The following is a 19,774-nucleotide window of genomic DNA, read 5'->3' on the forward strand; positions in this document are numbered from 1 at the left end:
CGTAATATTTCAGAAGTCACACAATTCCTCTTTTTCCAATGGCAGCAAACTTTGAACAGCTTAGAATTGTCTAATATTTCTACTATCTGTGGGGGAAAAAGGCTTTTCAGAGTAAACTGACTGTAGTAGAAACAAGAAGCAACATAAATTGTCAGAAGTGTTTAATCATAAAATTCTAATTAAAAATGGTTGTTGCTGATACAGATCTCAAAGGACTTGGTATTTCATAACTTTAGCAATTGTTTTTTGTTAATAGTACTAAATTGAAAATTTTGCAAAGGCTTCCTAAAAATATATGTGGAAGAAAAAGAAATGCAGAAAAAAAAATATCAGATCTAGTTTTCTTTTTCCACTTTTCTATATTTCAATGTCAGTGATGATCTTTTAAACATTTAATAATTTTAAGGCCTTTACAAAGAACAGTTATTAATATTGGTAGTGCTAATTAAGTAAGAACTCCTGATGACTTATTTAAAATTAACAAATATTTAGACTTGGACTACCAACTTGATCAAATTATAGAATTGTTACTGATAAAATATTTGAGCATTAATTACACTATTTTAACTGTATTTATGTCCATCTACTGTATTTATTATCCAGCATTATCTATCTATCCATCCATCTACTTAAGACTCTAAAAACACTACCAACTGGTAATAACATAAAGATATTTTGTTAATATGTCCCCGTCCCATATACTCCGTAATGTAAAGAACAATTTTGGCAAAATCTGGAACATACCTACATAAGGCGTACATTAATAACCAGTGAATTTATGTTTCTATTATTTTGGAAACTTTACTGATTTCCTTTCTTGTATTAAGGGGCTATGTACTCCCACTTTACATTTACAGCGTTATAAAAAGTCTTTTACAAACATGGATGCCATTTGTGACAACTGTACTTTTTCTTACCTTCAGCAGATAGACCTTGAACATTTACTCCTCTGGCTGCTAGAAAACTAAGGCAGACATCAACATTTTCAATCTGTAACATGAAAAGCAGTGAAAAAGTAACTTAGAAGGTTATTTTTATATAAATAAATGAGCTAGAATGAAGCCAGAGAGAAAGATAAAGAAAGAATGAATACTTTACATTCATTTCATACTAGAGATCTTTAACAAGAGTTTAACTAGAATTATTTTGGCTAATTGCAGAATGAATATAAAGATTGCATTGTCCGCTTTAGTACTTACAAACAATTCATAAAGGCCTGACCAAGAATGGCATTCTTACAGATTAGCAACCCACCTACTTAACATAAAACCAGACTGATTTTGTGCTTCACAAACAAGTCTCAACTAAAGCATCCAAATAGGAGGAGACGCCTGTTTCTGTGAGTTAGAATACTAGGATGCGGGTAACTGAGATTCGAACAGTAATATTTGGTAAGTATGCCAAAAGATAAATAAGATGGAGAAAGGGTTGATATACATGAAAGAAATGAAGCATATTTTCATCCTAAATCATAGAAATTCTTTATTTTAAAAACCGTATTTGTACATCTACAGTTGCTAATTCTCTGCTTAAATATAGGTATTGCCTTTGTAATTTAAAAGAGTGATGCCACTGCTTTTGAACCGTTCCCTGCAACATGATAGCCAGTGATTAACCATTTAGGGTGAGAAGCAAAAAAAAAAGACTAATTTATGTTAATTCATGGGTTGATTTCAGTATTAGTTATGGCATTATGTAGCAAAGTTAAATAGCTAAGACTTTTTAAAAGAATGTAGGAAACTAGAAAGTTCCAGTTCTTTGTGAGTCATCACCCTGGGTTTTGTGGTATTCCATAAATCTTGAAATTCTAAAGTAAATAAGAGATTTAAAGTTAATACTTGGCAAGGTACTGTTTTCTGTCTTATTAAATTCTCATCAAAAGCTATGCAGGAGGACATACAAAGTTTTGCCAATGTCCTCTTTAGCTGAGCTTCATAGGAAGGTTAAAATGTCTGTTAAAGAAAATAAAAAGAAAAAAAATATATTCCAGAATCTGTCTTTATAAAATGGACAATTGATTACGTTCCTTTTTAAATGTAATTTTGTGCAAAATTAAAGTAATAATATCCAATGAGAGGTTCTTTACTTTAAAATGATTGCAGCCAAGGTATACACATTTGCTTTGAGAAAAAAATAACTTCTTGATTCATTTCAAAATAAGTTTTACTGAAAGAATGATAGAGTTGAAGACACTGAATGTTACATGACCAAGTGGACCTTCTCGTTCTACTTGTCAACGTCTAAATACCCAAAAAACCTATGGTTCTGGAATCCACTTCAAATTCTTTCCTTCACATTTCATTTTGCTATTAGAAAATAAGATAACATAAAGGAAAGAAAAAGAAAAGTGTAACAAACAGAATATACTACTGTGTCTACCCAGTGTGTTCTTTAAAACATTATTTTTCAGGTTGATTAAAAATAAAAGATGCCGGGCTTCCCTGGTGGCGCAGTGGTTGAGAATCCGCCTGCCGATGCAGGGGACACGGGTTCGTGCCCCGGTCCGGGAAGATCCCACATGCCGCAGAGCGGCTGGGCCCGTGAGCCATGGCTGCTGAGCCTGCGCGTCCGGGGCCTGTGCTCCACAATGGGAGAGGCCACAACAGTGAGAGGCCCGTGTACCGCAGAAAATAAATAAATAAATAAAATAAAAGATGCCAAATAATTATGGTGGCCTAATATTAAGACAGAGAATTGAGCTGAGTATTTTTGAATGTTTGCTGTAACAGTCCTGATATTATTAATTTTACACCAATTATATGAATTTTATAGAAAGTAAGAAGATTTCTGGCCCAAATATATATAATTTACTGCAAAATGTATTTTTATTATACATTAACAGATTAGTTCATTGGAAGACCAAGAAAATATTCATGAACAGTGTCTGTAATTAAGTGTGTAAAATGGCTTTTTTGGCTGTTCAAACAGAATAAAAAATAAAACTTCTGTCTAGATTGGGTATTAGAGACAAACAACTCTCTCTCAATATGCACCATAAATTAGAAAGGGAAATTAAAAGGGTTCTAGTAGAGGAAAGAAAAAAATACTCAAAATATACCTTACATTCCTTTCATATCTATTTATCAGAAGCATTCAACCTTTTGTAATAGTCCTTTACAGTCATTCACTACGAGCACCAACAATTTGAGGTAGTTAATTGTTTCCCATCTTACTATAGCAGGTAAGTAACAGCAACAGAATAAGTGCTTGAATACAAAATCTCCTGTATGACTATTAAAGGATAGTTCATTACAATTTATTTATTCACCAATTTTTGTTTTCGGTCAAAATTAATTTTCCAACAATGTAACAACATAACAAACATAACTTAAGAAAATAATATCCTCTCCCTACCTAACTCCAAAGTCATCTATAAATTCAATCATGCTTGTTGGTACTACTTACATTTTTTACCCAGCGATAAGTTATAATGAAAGAAAATGGCTATGAGAAATGTTGTTAAATGTCATTTATATGTTTAGTTTCCTTGTCAGAGGTATACTCAAATAATTTGAGAATACTTTCTACCTATATAATAATATATTTTGGTTAATGATTATTTTTATTTATTTTTTATTTATTTATTTATTTTTTTTTTTTCTTTTTTGCGGTACGCGGGCCTCTCACTGTTGTGGCCTCTCCCGTTGCGGAGCACAGGCTCCGGACGCGCAGGCCCAGCGGCCATGGCTCACGGGCCCAGCCGCTCCGCGGCATATGGGATCCTCCCAGACCGGGGCACGAACCCGTATCCCCTGCATCGGCAGGCGGACTCTTAACCACTGCGCCACCAGGGAGGCCCTATTTTTATTTTAATAAATTTCAGATATTAGTTTTTCATAATTCCTGCTTTAAAATAATAGATTGTCCCCTCACATTTCCCAGTTAAATATCTATAAATACTGTTTTAGTTCCTAATTTTTTTGTCATGTCAAACCTCAACTGTTCTTTGAACTAAAAACCTCTAAACATTTTTGAAATCCCAAACAGATAAAAGTGATTTTGCCATCAAATTTATCCAATTAACTGAAGTGAGTTTTATTTTTTCTCAGTATTATTTGAATCATATACCAAATAAGCTATCAGAATTCAAAGTGTAATTTTAACAGCTAATAATTTGGATCAATTTTTAATTAGAATAATTCCATGTACTTAATAAACTAATAAACAACCCAACGCACAGTTACCTAAATATAACGGAAACAAAAGTTTCATAGATCAGTACTTACACTTACTACATGAAATCGTTTGTGATGCTTTCTACTAATAACATTGTCTTCTCTTTTCATTAATTAATTAATGCTTTTTAATCGGTATTTAAGTATTGGTTAAAATCCACTAGATGAATTTCAGGATCCATTGATGGACAGTAATCCACAATTTGAAAAACACTGCCCTGAAGAAGACCAGAGCATTGACACATCTACAGTACCTTTTCTTTTGGGTGGTGGGGGTGGGTGTTATATTCAATGATTAATCAGAAAGTGGAAAATTATCCTCACAAGCGAAGTCTCTGCATGGATTTAATTACATCAGTTAACTGGCACAAGACAAAAACAAAATTTTCAAAATACTGGTTATATAATCACATAGTTTTTAGGATGTGTTTACAAATGGTGTTCAAGATCTGAAAAAGAATTTTAACTCCTTTCAATCCCCTTTAATTTGTTTAGATACCAAATCATTTTGAAAAGGAAAGCAACTGAGTTGAAATTTGAGTCAATCTTTTATAAGCAATCAGTTATTTGACCAAATTTATACAACTATTTCAAAATTACTAGGTTATTTAACAAAGTCAATCATTTCTTGATCTCTCTCTCCTCACTCCCTCTATTTGGTTTGCAGGTAAATAGAGATGTTTGTTGAGTTTTCATAGATTTATTTATTTATTTATTTATCTATCTATTTATTTATTTATTTGTTCATTCAGGTTTTTTGTTTGTTTGTTTGTTTTTATGAAGACATGGGTTTAGCGAAGCTCTAAGCCTCTGAGAGACAGGAACTGAATTTTGTTGACTCGTGCACCTTTGGCAGCCTAGCGTGGTGTTTGGTGTCCTATAGATGCACAGTACATACTTGAGGAAGAAGGGAGGAAAGGAGTGTCGGCCAATTGGTCCTTGTATTTTTGGAAGAAATGAGTCCAAGAAAAAAAAAAGAGAGACAGAGATAGAGACAGAGGGAGACAGAGAGTCATTTGATCCAGAGGCTACATGTTATATTCTCTTTGGGATCTTTTCAAATATATGACTTCCCTGTGTCTGACCCCAGACAATAAGAATCAGAAATTCTGTGAGTTGGGATTGGACATCAGTTTGTTTTCAAATTTTAGCTCCTAATCTCAGTCTACCCTCATCTTTACAGATTAAGCAACTGACCTCCAGAGAAAGTCTCAAATAAAGATGAGCAGGGCTTCCCTGGTGGCGCAGTGGTTGAGAGTCCACCTGCCAATGCAGGGGACACGGGTTCGTGCCCCGGTCTGGGAAGATCCCACATGCCACGGAGTGGCTGGGCCCTTGAGCCATGGCCGCTGAGCCTGAGCATTGGGAGCCTGTGCTCCACAACGGGAGAGGCCACAGCAGTGAGAGGCCCGCGTACGGCAAAAAAAAAAAAAAAAAAAAAAAAAGATGAGCGAAAGAAGCTAACAAAAGAGTATATACTATATGATGCTCAATTTATGAAATTCAAGATCAAGACTAAACAATGAAAACAGACATTAGAATAGTGACGACCTTTGGAGGGGTACAGTCTGGAAAGTGGCACAAGGGGAACTGACATGCTAGTAGTATCCTGTGTTTTGATCTGAGTGGTGAGTACACAGGTGTAGAGATATTTAAAATCAATCAGCTATATACTTAAGACTGGAGTATTTTATACACTTTTTATGTTTGCTTTACCTCAAATTCTATTAGAGTATTTATACGCTTCTATGTATGTTTTACTTAATTTAAAAATAAAAATAAAATGATTGGTCCCTCGCTTTGTTGAGAATAGACTCCAGGCATATAAAGATAGAAGTATGGAAACTTGTCAGGTAGCTTGTGCAAGTAATTCAAGTGAAAGATGATAGTGTTTCAGACAATGGTGGCGGCAGCGAGGTGATGAGAAAGGATCACCTTCTGGATCCGAAAGGATCAGATTCTGGATATACTCTGAAGGAATCTAATGGGAAGATGTGGCATATAAGAGAGAGGATTCAAGGATGACGCCAAGGTTTCTGGCCTCAGTAGCAGGTGGATGACACCTCCAGCCATAAGATGGGAAAAGCCACAGACAGATACAAGGGGTTAATTTCTGGACCTCTTATCTAGTCTCTTAGACACCCAAAGGGATGTACAGGCCTTTGGACACACAGTCTGGAGTTCAACTGAGAGGTTTCAGAACAGAGATCTAAATTTCAGGGTTATCCTCATACAGAAGGTAATTAAAGCCATGGGGCTAGATTAAATCACCAAGGGCGTGTAGCTATAAAAGAGAAGAGGAACAAACAGTGGGCCTGAGGCAACTCACAGGAAAGAAGAGGAGGGACCAGCAGAGGAAACGGAGGAAAAGCAACCAGTGACATGTCAGGCAAATTAGGAGAGTATGGGACACAGAAAGGCACCTGAAGAAAGTACATTAACTCCAAGGGAGACATGAGCTCTAGCTAAAGCAGCTGGTAAGTAAGATGAGAACTAAGAACTGACTCTTAGATTTAGGATTAACTAAATCAACTCATAAAAGCCTCAATCCTGGGCTTCCCTGGTGGTGCAGTGGTTGAGAGTCCGCCTGCTGATGCAGGGGACACGGGTTCGTGCCCCGGTCCGGGAGGATCCCACATGCTGCAGAGCGGCTGGGCCCGTGAGCCGTGGCTGCTGAGCCTGCGCGTCTGGAGCCTGTGCTCCGCAAGGGAAGAGGTCACAACAGTGAGAGGCCCACGTACCGCAAAAAAAAAAAAAAAAAAAAAAGAAAAAAAGCACCAAAAAAAAAAAAAAAAAAAAAGCCTCAATCCTAGTACTCCCTGCCTCTCATGCTTGCTGGCACTTGGGCTCTCTCTTTCTCTTTCTCTCTCTCTTTCTCTTTTTCTCTCTCTCTCTGTATATGTATACACACACATAGAGAGAGTAAGAGTACCTTAGGTATGCCATCAACAACTGTTGAGGGAATGAATTAACTACACAGGGATAAAATGATGTTTTATGCCTAGATCATTCAAATAAAAAAAGACATAAACAATACTTTATAATACTATTAATAATCAAATTTAGCGTTATCTGCCCAGGCAACTTAGACTTCTTCAGCATCCTAAGCTTCTCCTCTCTAATGCCCATCACACTCATCTACACTGGAGGGGTCCAGTATCTCCCCTCTCCCATTTACCCTTCTATGGGAACTTGTTGACATTATATTTTAGGATTGATAGAAATAAATAATTTAAAAGAATTTCTGAAATTGAGGAGCCCATAAAGATCATCTTATCTGACCTTTTCAAATTAAATACTGAGATGAGAAACAGATAATATACATCATTACTTAGAGGACCCAATGAAATTGCACATAAATATGTACATAGTACAATGCACTGCACATAGTAAGAACTGTAATACACTCAAGAATAAAAAAGTAGCTGTGATTACTGTACCAGTCTTTAATATTAATAGCAGGTGGGCTTCCCTGGTGGCGCAGTGGTTGGGAGTCTGCCTGCCGATGCAGGGGACACGGGTTTGAGCCCTGGTCCGGGAGGATCCCGCGTGCCGCGGAGCAGCTGAGTCCGTGCGCCACAGCTGCTGAGCCTGCGCTCTAGAGCCCCGCGAGCCACAGCTACTGAAGCCCGCGGGCCACAGCTGCTGAGGCCTGTGCGCCTAGAGCCTGTGCTCCTCAACGGGAGAAGCCACCGCAATGAGTGGCCCGTACACCGCAGTGAGGAATGGCCCCCGCTCGCTGCAACTGGAGGGGGCCCGCGCACAGCAATGAAGACCCAACACAGCCAAACATAATAAGTAAATAAAATAAATTTAAAAAAATTAATAGCAGGTGGTAATGGTATAAAATAGCATCATAGCATCTTTTGCTTTTGGTATTACAGCAATTTTTCTGAGAATTATCCACACTGCACAAAACCTGCTTTCCAAACTTAATTCAACAGTTTGCACACTTTGCTACACATTAGAATCGCCTGATGAACTTTAAATGTATACATGCCCAATTTACACCATCATCAGTTAAATAAGAATGTCTGTGGAGAGCAGTTATCAAAAACTGTTCAAAGTCCCCAGGTGATTCCAGTTTGCAGTGATGCCTGGAAAACAAAGCTTCCACCTATGCTCTTCAAAGAAAGTAACTGAATATAATTTCAATTTACCCCATGTGAATGCAAGAACTGCACTGTTCACACTGTAGCACTATATTGTCTTTTGTGTATTTGAACCATTATACTATATAATTCATGTGTTTTACACTTATTCCTTTGGTATTAAAATATATCTTTGCCTTTGTAGTAGTAATACAAAGAAATCCATTCTGTTCTTTGGACACCCCATTTCTCATTTGGCTCAGGTAACAGTCATATCTGCAGCTCATGGACAACTCCCAGGACTTTTACTTGCCTATTTTATGTCATGCACTATTTCTTGGGTCCTTCTGTTTGTGGCTTACATTTTATTGGCATGGAACACCTACGTTGCCTCTCTTTTTCCTGCTAAATTTGAGGATGGCTAAATAACTATAAAAATATTGACTGTATACTGAAAATAAAACCAAAAGTTTCTAAATTCTAGAAACAATCAATGCTTTCAGAAGTTTTAAAATGTTTGGGAGTAAAAAAAAAAAAAAATGTTTGGGCACACTGAGCCTTCAGGTTTTTGGATTGTATGAAAATAATGTTACCACAATGGCCTAAACCAAAATACAGTTTTTCTACAGGAAGTAAGTAAATTGATAATTGCGTGTGTTTTCTTTATTAAAGATACTAAATAAATTCATATTTTTAGACATGAATAATTTCTATTTGTATAACCAATATTAGTATCTTAAGCAATACCATTTAATTTTGTTTATGTTCAAAAAATCAAACCATTCACGGATTCATCATTTTTAAATTATTTTTATTTTTTAGTTTTTTTGGTTTAAAAATTTTTTTTACCATCTTTATTGTAGTATAATTACTTTACCATGTTGTGTTAGCTTCTGCTGTATAACAAAGTGAATCAGCTATACATATACATATATCCCCATATCCCCTCCCTCTTGCGTCTCCCTCCCACCCTCCCTATCCCACCCCTCTAGGTGGTCACAGAGCACCGAGCTGATCTCCCTGTGCTATGTGGCTGCTTCCCACTAGCTATCTGTTTTACATCTGGTAGTGTATATATGTCCATGCCACTCTCTCACTTTGTCCCAGCTTACCCTTCCCCCACAAACCCAGGGGGGTATTTTTTAGATTCCATACTTATGTGATGGCACACAGTATTTGTATTTCTCTTTCTGACTTACTTCACTCTGTATGACAGACTCTAGGTCCATCCACCTCACGACAAATATATCAATTTTGTTTCATGTTATGGCTGAGTAATATTCCATTGTATGTATGTACCACATCTTCTTTATCCATTCATCTGTCGATGGACACGTAGGCTGCTGCCATGTCCTGGCTATTGTAAATAGGGCTTCAGTGAACATTTTGGTACATGACTCTTTTTGAATTATGGTTTTCTCAGGGTATATGCCCAGTAGTAGGATTGCTGGGTCATATGGTAGTTCTGTTTTTAGCTTTTTAAGGAACCTCCATACTGTTTTCCATAGTGGCATTATCAATCTACGTTCCCACCAACAGTGCAAGAGGGTTCCCTTTTCTCCACACCCTCTCTAGCATTTATTATTTGTAGATTTTTTGATGATGGCCATTCTGACCAGTGTGAGGTGATACCTCATGGTAGTTTTGATTTGCATTTCTCTAATGATTAGTGATGTCGAGCATCCTTTCATGTATTTGTTGGCAATCTGTATATCTTGTTTGGAGAAATGTCTATTTAGATCTTCTGCCCATTTTAGGATTGGGTTTTTTTTTTTTTGATATTGAGCTGCATGAGCTGCTTGTATATTTTGGAGATTAATCCTTTGTCAGTTGCTTCATTTGCAAATATTTTCTACCATTCTGAGGGTTGCCTTTTCGTCTTGTTTATGGTTTCCTTGGCTGTGAAAAAGTTTTTAAGTTTCATTAGGTCCCATTTGCTTATTTTTGTTTTTATTTCCATTTCTCTAGGAGGTGGGTCAAAAAGGATCTTGCTGTGATTTATGTCAAAGAGTGTTCTTGGGCTTCCCTGGTGGCGCAGTGGTTGAGAGTCTGCCTGCCGATGCAGGGGACACGGGTTCATGCCCTGGTCCAGGAAGATCCCGCATGCCGCCGAGCGGCTGGGCCCGTGAGCCATGGCCGCTGAGCCTGCGCGTCCGGAGCCTGTGCTCTGCAACAGGAAAGGCCACAACAGTGAGAGGCCCGTGTACGGCAAAAAAAAAAAAAAAAAAAAAAAAAAGAGTGTCCTTCCTATGCTTTCCTCTAAGAGTTTTATAGTGTCTGGCCTTATATTTAGGTCATTAACCCATTCTGAGTTTATTTTTGTGGATGGTGTTACGAAGTGCTCTAATTTCATTCTTTTACATGTATCTGTCCAGTTTTCCGAGCACGACTTATTGAAGAGGCTGTTTTTTCTCCATTGTATATTCTTGCCTCCTTTGTCAAAGATAAGATGATCATATGTGAATGGGTTTATCTCTGGACTTTCTCTCCTGTTCTATTGATCTTTATTTCTGTTTTTGTGCCAGTACCATATTGTCTTGATTACTGTACTTTTGTAGTATAGTCTGAAGTCAGGGAGCCTGATTCTTCCAGCTCCGTTTATCTTTCTCAAGATTGCTTTGGCTGTTCGGGGTCTTTTGTGTTTCCATACAAATTGTGAAATTTTTTGTTCTAGTTCTGTGAAAAATGCCAGTGGTAGTTTGATAGGGATTGCACTGAATATGTAGATTGCTTTGGGTAGTATAGTCATTTTCACAATATTGATTCTTCCAATCCAAGAACATGGTGTATCTCTCCATCTGTCTGTATCATCTTTAATTTCTTTCATCAGTGTCTTATAGTTTTCTGCATACAGGTCTTTTGTCTCCTTAGGTAGCTTTATTCCTAGGTATTTTATTCTTTTTGTTGCAATGGTAAATTGGAGTGCTTCCTTAATTTCACTTTCAGATTTTTCATCATTACTGTATAGGAATCCATAAGATTTCTGTGCATTAATTTTGTATCCTGCTGCTTTACCAAGTTCATTGATTAGCTCTGGTAGTTTTCTGGTAGCGTCTTTAGGATTCTCTATGTATAGTATCATGTCATCTGCAAACAGACACAGCTTTATTCTTTTCCAATTTGGATTCCTTTTATTACTTTTTCTTCTCTGATTGCTAGGGTTAAAATTTCCAAAACTAAGTTGAATAACAGTGGTGACAGTGGGCATCCTTGTCTTGTTCCTGATTTTAGAAGAAATGGTTTCAGTTTTTCACCATTGAGAATGATGTTGACTGTGGGTTTGTCATATATGGCCCTTATTATGTTGAGGTAAGTTCCCTGTATGCCTACTTTCTGGAGAGTTTTTATCATAAATGGGTGTTGAATTTTGTCAAAAGCTTTTTCTGCATCTACTGAGATTATCATATGGGTTTTATCCATCAGTTTGTTAATATGATGTATCACACTGATTGATTTCAGTATACTGAAGAATCCTTGCCTTCCTGGGATAAACCCCACTTGATCATGGTGTATGATCCTTTTAATGTGCTGTTGAATTCTGTTTGCTAGTATTTTATTGAGAATTTTTGCATCTATGTTTATCAGTGATATTGGCCTGTACTTTTCCTTTTAGGTGACATCTTTGGTTTTGGTATCAGGGTGATGGTGGCCTCGTACAATGAGTTTGGGAGTGTTCCTACCTCTGCTATATTTTGGAAGAGTTTGAGAAGGATAGGTGTTAGCTCTTCTCTAAAAGCTTGATAGAATTCGCCTGTGAAGCCATGTGGTCCAGAGCTTTTGTTTGTTGAAAGATTTTTATTCATAGTTTCAATTTCAGTGCTTGTGATTGGTCTCTTTATATTTTCTATTTCTTCCTGGTTCAGTCTCAGAAGGTTGTGCTTTTCTAAGAATTTGTCCATTTCTTCCAGGTTGTCCATTTTATTGTCATAGAGTTGCTTGTAGTAATCTCTCATGATCCTTTGTATTTCTGCAGTGTCAGTTGTTACTTCTCCTTTTTCATTTGTATTTCTATTGATTTGAGTCTTCTCCCTTTCTTTTTTGATGCATCTGGCTAATGGTTTATCAATTTTGTTTACCTTCTCAAAGAACCAGTTTTTAGTTTTAGTGATCTTTCCTATTGTTTCCTTCATTTCTTTTTCATTTATTTCTGTTCTGATCTTTATGATTTCTTTCCTTCTGCTAACTTTGGGGGTTTTTTGTTCTTCTTTCTCTAATTGCTTTGGGTGTAAGGTTAGGATGTTTATCTGAGATGTTTCGTGTTTCTTGAGGTAGGATTGTACTACTATAAACTTCCCTCTTAGAACTGCTTTTGCTGCATCCCATAGGTTTTGGGTCATCTTCTTTCATTGCCATTTGTTTCTAGGTATTTTTTGATTTCCTCTTTGACTTCTTTAGTTATCTCTTGGTTATTTAGTAGCATATTGTTTAGCCTCCATGTGTTTGTATTTTTAGTTTTTTTTTTTTTACCTTGTATTGATATCCAGTCTCATAGCGCTGGGGTCGGAAAAAGATACTTGATACGATTTCAATTTTCTTAAATTTAACAAGGCTTGATTTGTGACCCACGTTATGATCTATCCTGGAGAATGTTCCATAAGCACTTGAGAAGAAAGGGTATTCTCTTGTTTTTGGATGGAGTGTCCTGTAAATATCAATTAAGTCCGTCTTGTTTAATATGTCATTTAAAGTTTGTGTTTCCTTATTTATTTTCATTTTGGATTATGTGTCCATTGGTGAAAGTGGGGTGTTAAAGTCCCCTACTATGACTGTGTTACTGTCGATTTCCCCTTTTATGGCTGTTAGCATTTGCCTTATGTATTGAGGTGCTCCTATGTTGGGTGCATAAATATTTACAATTGTTATATCTTCTTGGAGTGATACCTTGATCATTATATAGTGTTCTTCTCTGTCTCTTGTAATAGTTTTTATTTTAAAGTCTATTTTGTCTGATATGAGAATTGCTACTCCAGCTTTCTTTTGGTTTCCATTTGCATGGAATATCTTTTTCCATCCCCTCACTTTCAGTCTGTATGTGTCCCTAGGTCTGAAGTGGGTATCTTGTAGACAGAATATATATACAGGTCTTGTTTTTGTATCCATTCAGCCAGTCTATGTCTTTTGGTTGGAGCATTTAATCCATTTATCTTTCAGGCAATTATCAATATGTATGCTCCTATTACCATTTTTGTAATTGTTTTGGGCTTGTTTTTGTAGGTCTTTTCCTTCTGTGTTTCCTGCCTAGAGAAGTTTATTTAGCATTTTTTGTAAAGCTGGTCTTGTGGTGCTGAATTCTCTTAACTTTTGCTTGCCTGTAAAGCTTTTAATTTCCCCATTGAATCTGAATGAGATCCTTGCTGGGTAGAGGAATCTTGGTTGTATGTTTTTCCCTTTCATCACTTTAAATATATCCTGCCACTCCCTTCTGGCTTGCAGAGTTTCTGCTGAAAGATCAGCTGTTAACCTTATGGAGAGTCCCTTGTATGTTATTTGTTGCCTTTCCCTTGTTGCTTTTAACATTTTTTTCTTTGTATTTAATTTTTGATAGTTTGATTAATATGTGTCTTGGTGTGTTTCTCCTTGGATTTATCCTGTATGGGACTCTCTGTACTTCCTGGACTTGACTATTTCCCTTCCCATGTTACAAAAGTTTTCAACTATAATCTCTTCAAATATTTTCCAGACCCTTTCTTTTTCTCTTCTTCTTCTGGGACCCCTATAATTTGAATGTTGGTGTGTTCAATGTTGTCCCAGAGGTCTCTGAGACTGTCCTCAATTCTTTTTTCTTCATTCTGCTCTGTGGCAGTTATTTCCACCATTTTATCTTCCAGGTCACTTATCCATTCTTCTGAATCAGTTATTCTGCTATTCATTCCTTCTAGAGAATTTTAAATTTCATTTATTGTTTTGTTCATCACTGTTTGCTCTTTAGTTCTTCTAGGTCCTTGTTAAACATTTCTTGTATTTTCTCCATTCTATTTCCAAGATTTTGGATCATCTTTACCATAATTACTGTGAATTCTTTTTCAGGTAGACTGCCTATTTCCTCTTCATTTGTTTGGTCTGGTGGGTTTTTACCTTGCTCCTTCATCTGTTGCATATTTCTCTGTCTTCCCATTTTTCTCAAATTACTGTGTTTGGGGTCTCCTTTTCACAGGCTGCAGGTTCTTAGTTCCCGTTTTTTTTTTGGTGTCTGCCCCCAGTGGGTAAGTTTGGTTCAATGGCTTGTGTAGGCTTCCTGGTGGAGGGGACTGGTGCCCGTGTTGTGGTGGGTGGGGCTGGATCTTGCCTTTCTGGTGGCAGGGCCACGGCTGGTGGAGTGTTTTGTGGTGTCTGTGAACTTGGTATGATTTTAGGCAGCTTCTCTGCTAATGGGTGGGGTTGTGTTCCTGTCTTGGTAGTTGTTTAGCATGGGGGGTCCAGCACTGGAGCTTGCTGGCCGTTGGGTGGAGCTGGGTCTTTGCATTGAGACAGAGATCTCTGGGAGAGCTCTCGTTGACTGATATTACGTGGGGCCAGGAGGTCTCTGCTCGTCCAGTGTCCTGAACTCGGCTCTCCCACCTCAGAGGCTCAGGCCTGACATCAGGCTGGAGCGCCAAGACCCTGTCAGCCACACGGCTCAGGAGAAAAGGGAGAAAAAAAGAAAGAAAAAAAAATAATAAAAAGTAAAATAAATAAAATAATTAAAATAAAAAATATTTAAATAAATAAATACATACATAAATAAATAAAATAAGAAGAGAGCAACCAAACCAATAAACAAATCCACCAATGATAACAAGTGCTAAAAACTATACTAAGGTAAATGTAAGAATCAAAAACAAGTCAGTCACAGACAGCAAACCCCAAGTCTACAGGTGCTCCCAAAGTCCACCACCTCAATTTTGGGATGATTCATTGTCTATTCAGGTATTCCACAGATGCAGGGTACCTCAAGTTGCTTGTGGGGATTTAATCTGCTGCTCCTGAGGCTGCTGAGAGATTTCCCTTTCTCTTCTTTGTTCGCACGGCTCCTAGGATTCAGCTTTGGTTTTGACCCCACCTGTGCATGTAGTTTGCCCTCAGGCATCTGTTCCCACCCAGACAGGAGGGGGTTAAAGCAGCGGCTGATTAGGGGGCTCTGGCTCACTCAGGCCGGGGGCGGGGAGGGAGGGGTAGGGAATGCAGGGCAAGCCTGCGGCTGCAGAGGCCAGCATGACGTTGCAATAGCCTGAGGCGCGCCGTGTGTTCTCCCGGGGAAGTTGTCCCTGGATCACAGCACCCTGGCAGTAGCGGGCTGCACAGTCTCCCGGGGGTGTTTGGATAGTGACATGTGCTTGCACACAGGCTTCTTGGTGGATGCAGCAGCAGCCTTAGCGTCTCATGCCTGTCTCTGGTGTCCGCGCTGATAGCCGCGGCTCGCAAAGGTCTCTGGAGCTCATTTATGCAGTGATCTGCCTTCTGTGGGCAGACAGGGGAGGAATCCCCTCTCCTCACGCACCCCGAAAAAATGGTCTCTTGCCTCTTAGGCAGGTCCAGACATTTTCCCGGACTCCCTCCCGGCTAGCTGTGGCGCACTAGCCCCCTTCAGGCTGTGTTCATGCAGCCAACCCCAGTCCTCTCCCTGGGGTCTGACCTCCGAAGCCTGAGCCTCAGCTCCCAGCCCCCGCCCGCCCCGGTGGGTGAGCAGACAAGCCTCTCGGGCTGGTGAGTGCTGGTCGGCACCGATCCTCTGTGCGGGAATCTCTCCGCTTTGTCCTCCGCACCCCTGTGGCTGCGCTCTCCTCCGTGGCTCCAAAGCTTCCCTCCCACCCACCCCCTGCCTTCACCAGTGAAGGGGCTCCTAGTGTGTGGAAACCTTTCCTCCTTCACGGCTCCCTCCCAGAGGTGCAGGTCCCGTCCCTATCCTTTTGTCTCTGTTTTTTCTTTTTTCTTTTTCCCTACCCAGGTACATGGGGAGTTTCTTGCCTTTTGGGAGGTCTGAGGTCTTCTTCTAGCGTTCAGTAGATGTTCTGTAAGAGCTGCTCCACATGTAGATGTATTTTTGATGTATTTGTGGGGAAGAAAGTGATCTCCATGTCTTACTCCTCTGCCATGTTGAAGGTCTCCAATTCATTATTTATTAAACTTTATGCCTGGAATTGTACTCAGTGCTACAGATAAAAATTTCAAGATATAGCCACTATTCTCGTATATTCTAAAGAGCATTGGTTTCTTTCCAATATTTTCCACTATTCCCACAAAGAATGGGAGTCATTTTTCAGAAATTTCTTTGATTGTCTGATTTCATTATTGTACATTTATCTTGACCCTTATGAGCTTGCTCAGTATGAACATGGCTAATTGTTAAATCACAAACTGGATTTCAAGTGAGGAAAACAAGAGTTTTCATTATCTTCACTTATGAAAACTCTAGACAGTTATCAGTGTATATATGCTTTCAAATTTTTTTTAAACCTGAGGGTCAATATATGTTCTCAACATATTAAACACAGAGTGTGTATTGCATGTATTTGGACTTATTCATTTCAGTGTTGAATGAAGTAGTCCAAAAAAAGAGTAGTGTTCTTAATTAGCACAACTCTTTTTTTTTCCCACTGTCTACAAGAGACTCACTTTATTTATTTTTTATTGGTGTATAGTTGTTTAACAATGTTGCATTAGTTTCTACTGTACAGTGGAGTTCCCTGTGCTATACAGTAGGTTCTCATTAGTTATCTGTTTTATACATATTAGTGTATAGTGTATATATGTCAATCCCAATCTCCCAGTTATTGAACTTATGAACTTTAAGTGGCACGTTTGATGCCACCCAGCCTTTGAGTATTTTTATTACAAAACTAGGATAATCTGTTTTGGAAGATGTAATTGGAGGCATCTTTCACAATATTAACAAAATTATGCCTTGTCTATTCGTAGCTTTCTTTCATTTTTACTTATGGATATTTAATGGAAATTACATTCTGAGTATGATTAGTATCAATTGAGATCAGTGTGTGATTAAATTTTAACCATGGCACCAACACTTAACAACAAGTAATCAATTCATTCAGGCACTACTGACTGTTTATTATGGGCAAACAGCTCTACTAGATGGTTAAAGGATGTAAAAATGACTATAAAGTCTTTGCCTTTGTGAGCTTTGTGAGCTGTAAAATAGCTGAAGAGACGAAAAAAGATTCATAAATCACCATAACACAAGGTGTAATAGTCCAAAAAAGAATTATAGAGAACACTATAAGGCAGTGAAGAGAATGCATTTATCAATTTTCACTATGGATCTGGCGAAAGCTTCAAAGAAGAAGTGTCATTTGGATGCACAGGAGAAGTCTGATTCTGAGAAGGTTAGACAAGCTTCAGAAGGGGGAGCAGCCATGCCCAACAGAGCAGCTTAGAGCAACACACAATTGCTCAAAAGGATGCCTGAAAACAGACCATGCCAGCCTTTCCTTTCTGCAATTATGTTTACAGAGCTGAATTTGGCCTGGAACTGAAAAGGCTCTGATGCCCCCTGGGATCCTAAAACCACTGCAATATAAAAAGTTAAATAATTGTAAACCAGGTAGTAGGCATAATATTTCAAAGACAGAGTTCTCTCTACAGACACAATGCATCCTGGTTAGGGCATGTCTGAGGTACTGCTGCTGTGAATCATACACAGAGAATATGAAGAAGAATATAAAGCAAACGTAACTTTCATTCTCTCTGACAGTAAGTTCTTTTGTGACTTGTGCTATTTTTAATTAATGATTCTTCCTATTTGTCATGATAAACATACACTGCTAGTATCATTATATAAATTAATTACATTTGATTTCCACCAAAAATAAATAGATATGATGGCTCAGTTTGAGCAAAATCCCATCCTATCATAAAATTCAAATTATATAGATTTTAGCCAAAGATGTTAATATAACTCTTTTAAATATAAATGTTTGAAGAATTAAAGTAAAATGCAACAGTGTTTTTGCATTGGTTAAAAATTCTTAAGATGTTTGCTTTCATTCACTCCATAACAATTATTTATTCACTGAGACATGTCCAAGCTCTTAAAAATATATATAGTCTCACAGGAGAGATAATTCCAATGTAATGTGATGAATGTTATAATTAGAGAAACACAGACTCCTAAAGAAGCATGCAGAACAGTCTATTCATGATCAGAGGTAAAGGGACTAGGAAAGGAGAAAGTAATTAGTAACTAAGACTTCTCTATCATGGTTACAAAGATACCTTCTTCTGAAGTTGCCATAATTATAGCATTTTTCCAATGATAAAAGTGTTGATCAGAGAATTAAACTGAGATGCTCAAGGTTACACAGAGAGAATATGTCAAAAACAGAGCCTGTATCATTAACTCCCACATTTTTTTTTTCTGCTTCAAGGGAAGCCTGAGCTAGTCCCTGAAAGGTCAGGAAGGGTTAACCAAATAACAGGATGTGGGGTGAAGTGAACCCAAAGAAGGAGCAATATGTGAACTGGTCAGGGTTGAGAAACACCGCTAGTTAAGGGACGGGGGAATTCAGAATAGCCAGGAATATTAAAAGTTGAACCCCACTTAAATCTTTCTCCACAACGTCTTTGTTTATCAATGCGAAAACAGGCCCCTCCAAAGGCTGGTGGCTTTCAATAGGTTTCAAGAAACTGTGTTAGAGGAGAGATCAGGCTGAAAGACTCCAGGAACAAGTATCTTGAGATCTGGAAAATCTAGTGGCAGAAGACGAGGCCATAGAGATAAACAGGGACTAGATGTGGAACATCTTCCACGTCTTGCTAAGGGCCTGGGCTTGATAGTAAAGCTCAGGGCGCTAATGGTGTGTCTGATGCGAAAGAAAGAAATGGTCAGCGTTGCACTGAAGATATCTATTTTATATGACCACACAGTATATACATAGGTTTATAGATAGAAATTAATAAAAGTTTCACAAGTCAATTTCTACCCATACTATCTGCAATGCACTCTGATTTTTAAAAAGTTTATTTTAGTGTATTTAATTTTAGTATGTCATTTGTAAAATATTAACTTCATAACACACTAGGTGAACAGGCCGCACTGTGATGAACTGGACACTACATGTCAAGAAGAGAAGCACGGGAAATGGTTTGAAAGCCACTTTTTCCTCCACCACTTAACAACCCAGCACAGGAAGGGAGTTCATACACAGTTTTTTGTTGTTGTTGTTGTTGTTGTTTTGCGGTACGTGGACCTCTCACTGTTGTGGCCTCTCCCATTGCGGAGCACGGGCTCCGACGCACAGGCTCAGCGGCCATAGCTCACAGGCCCAGCCGCTCCGCGGCATGTGGGATCCTCCTGAACCGGGGCACGAACCTGTGTCCCCTGCATCGGCAGGCAGACTCTCAACCACTGCACCACCAGGGAAGCCCCATACACAGTTTTAAGCATGGATGTTATTTACTCCAAATGCAAAACCCTTTTTTCATCTTTACCATAGACTCTGGTAAATGTGATATTATTTTGGCCATTCAGTAGAGGCTTAGAAATGACATACTTTGTACAAGTTTACACAATTA

The 19,774-nt window shown here is 38.3% G+C and overlaps 1 protein-coding gene across 7 annotated transcripts in view; it reads right to left on the bottom strand.

The window, feature by feature from the left end:
- The window catches only part of NAV3 (neuron navigator 3), a 591,684-nt gene that overhangs the window by 235,951 nt on the left and 335,959 nt on the right, over nt 1-19,774 (bottom strand). For all 7 annotated transcript variants that reach the window (XM_060113459.1, XM_060113462.1, XM_060113461.1 and 4 more), the window contains exon 4: nt 918-990. In XM_060113459.1, coding sequence (XP_059969442.1) covers nt 918-990 — 73 coding nt within the window. The remainder of the gene's footprint in view (nt 1-917; nt 991-19,774) is intronic.

This window comes from Mesoplodon densirostris, chromosome 11 (assembly GCF_025265405.1).
Source record: "Mesoplodon densirostris isolate mMesDen1 chromosome 11, mMesDen1 primary haplotype, whole genome shotgun sequence".
Lineage (NCBI taxonomy): Eukaryota > Metazoa > Chordata > Mammalia > Artiodactyla > Ziphiidae > Mesoplodon > Mesoplodon densirostris.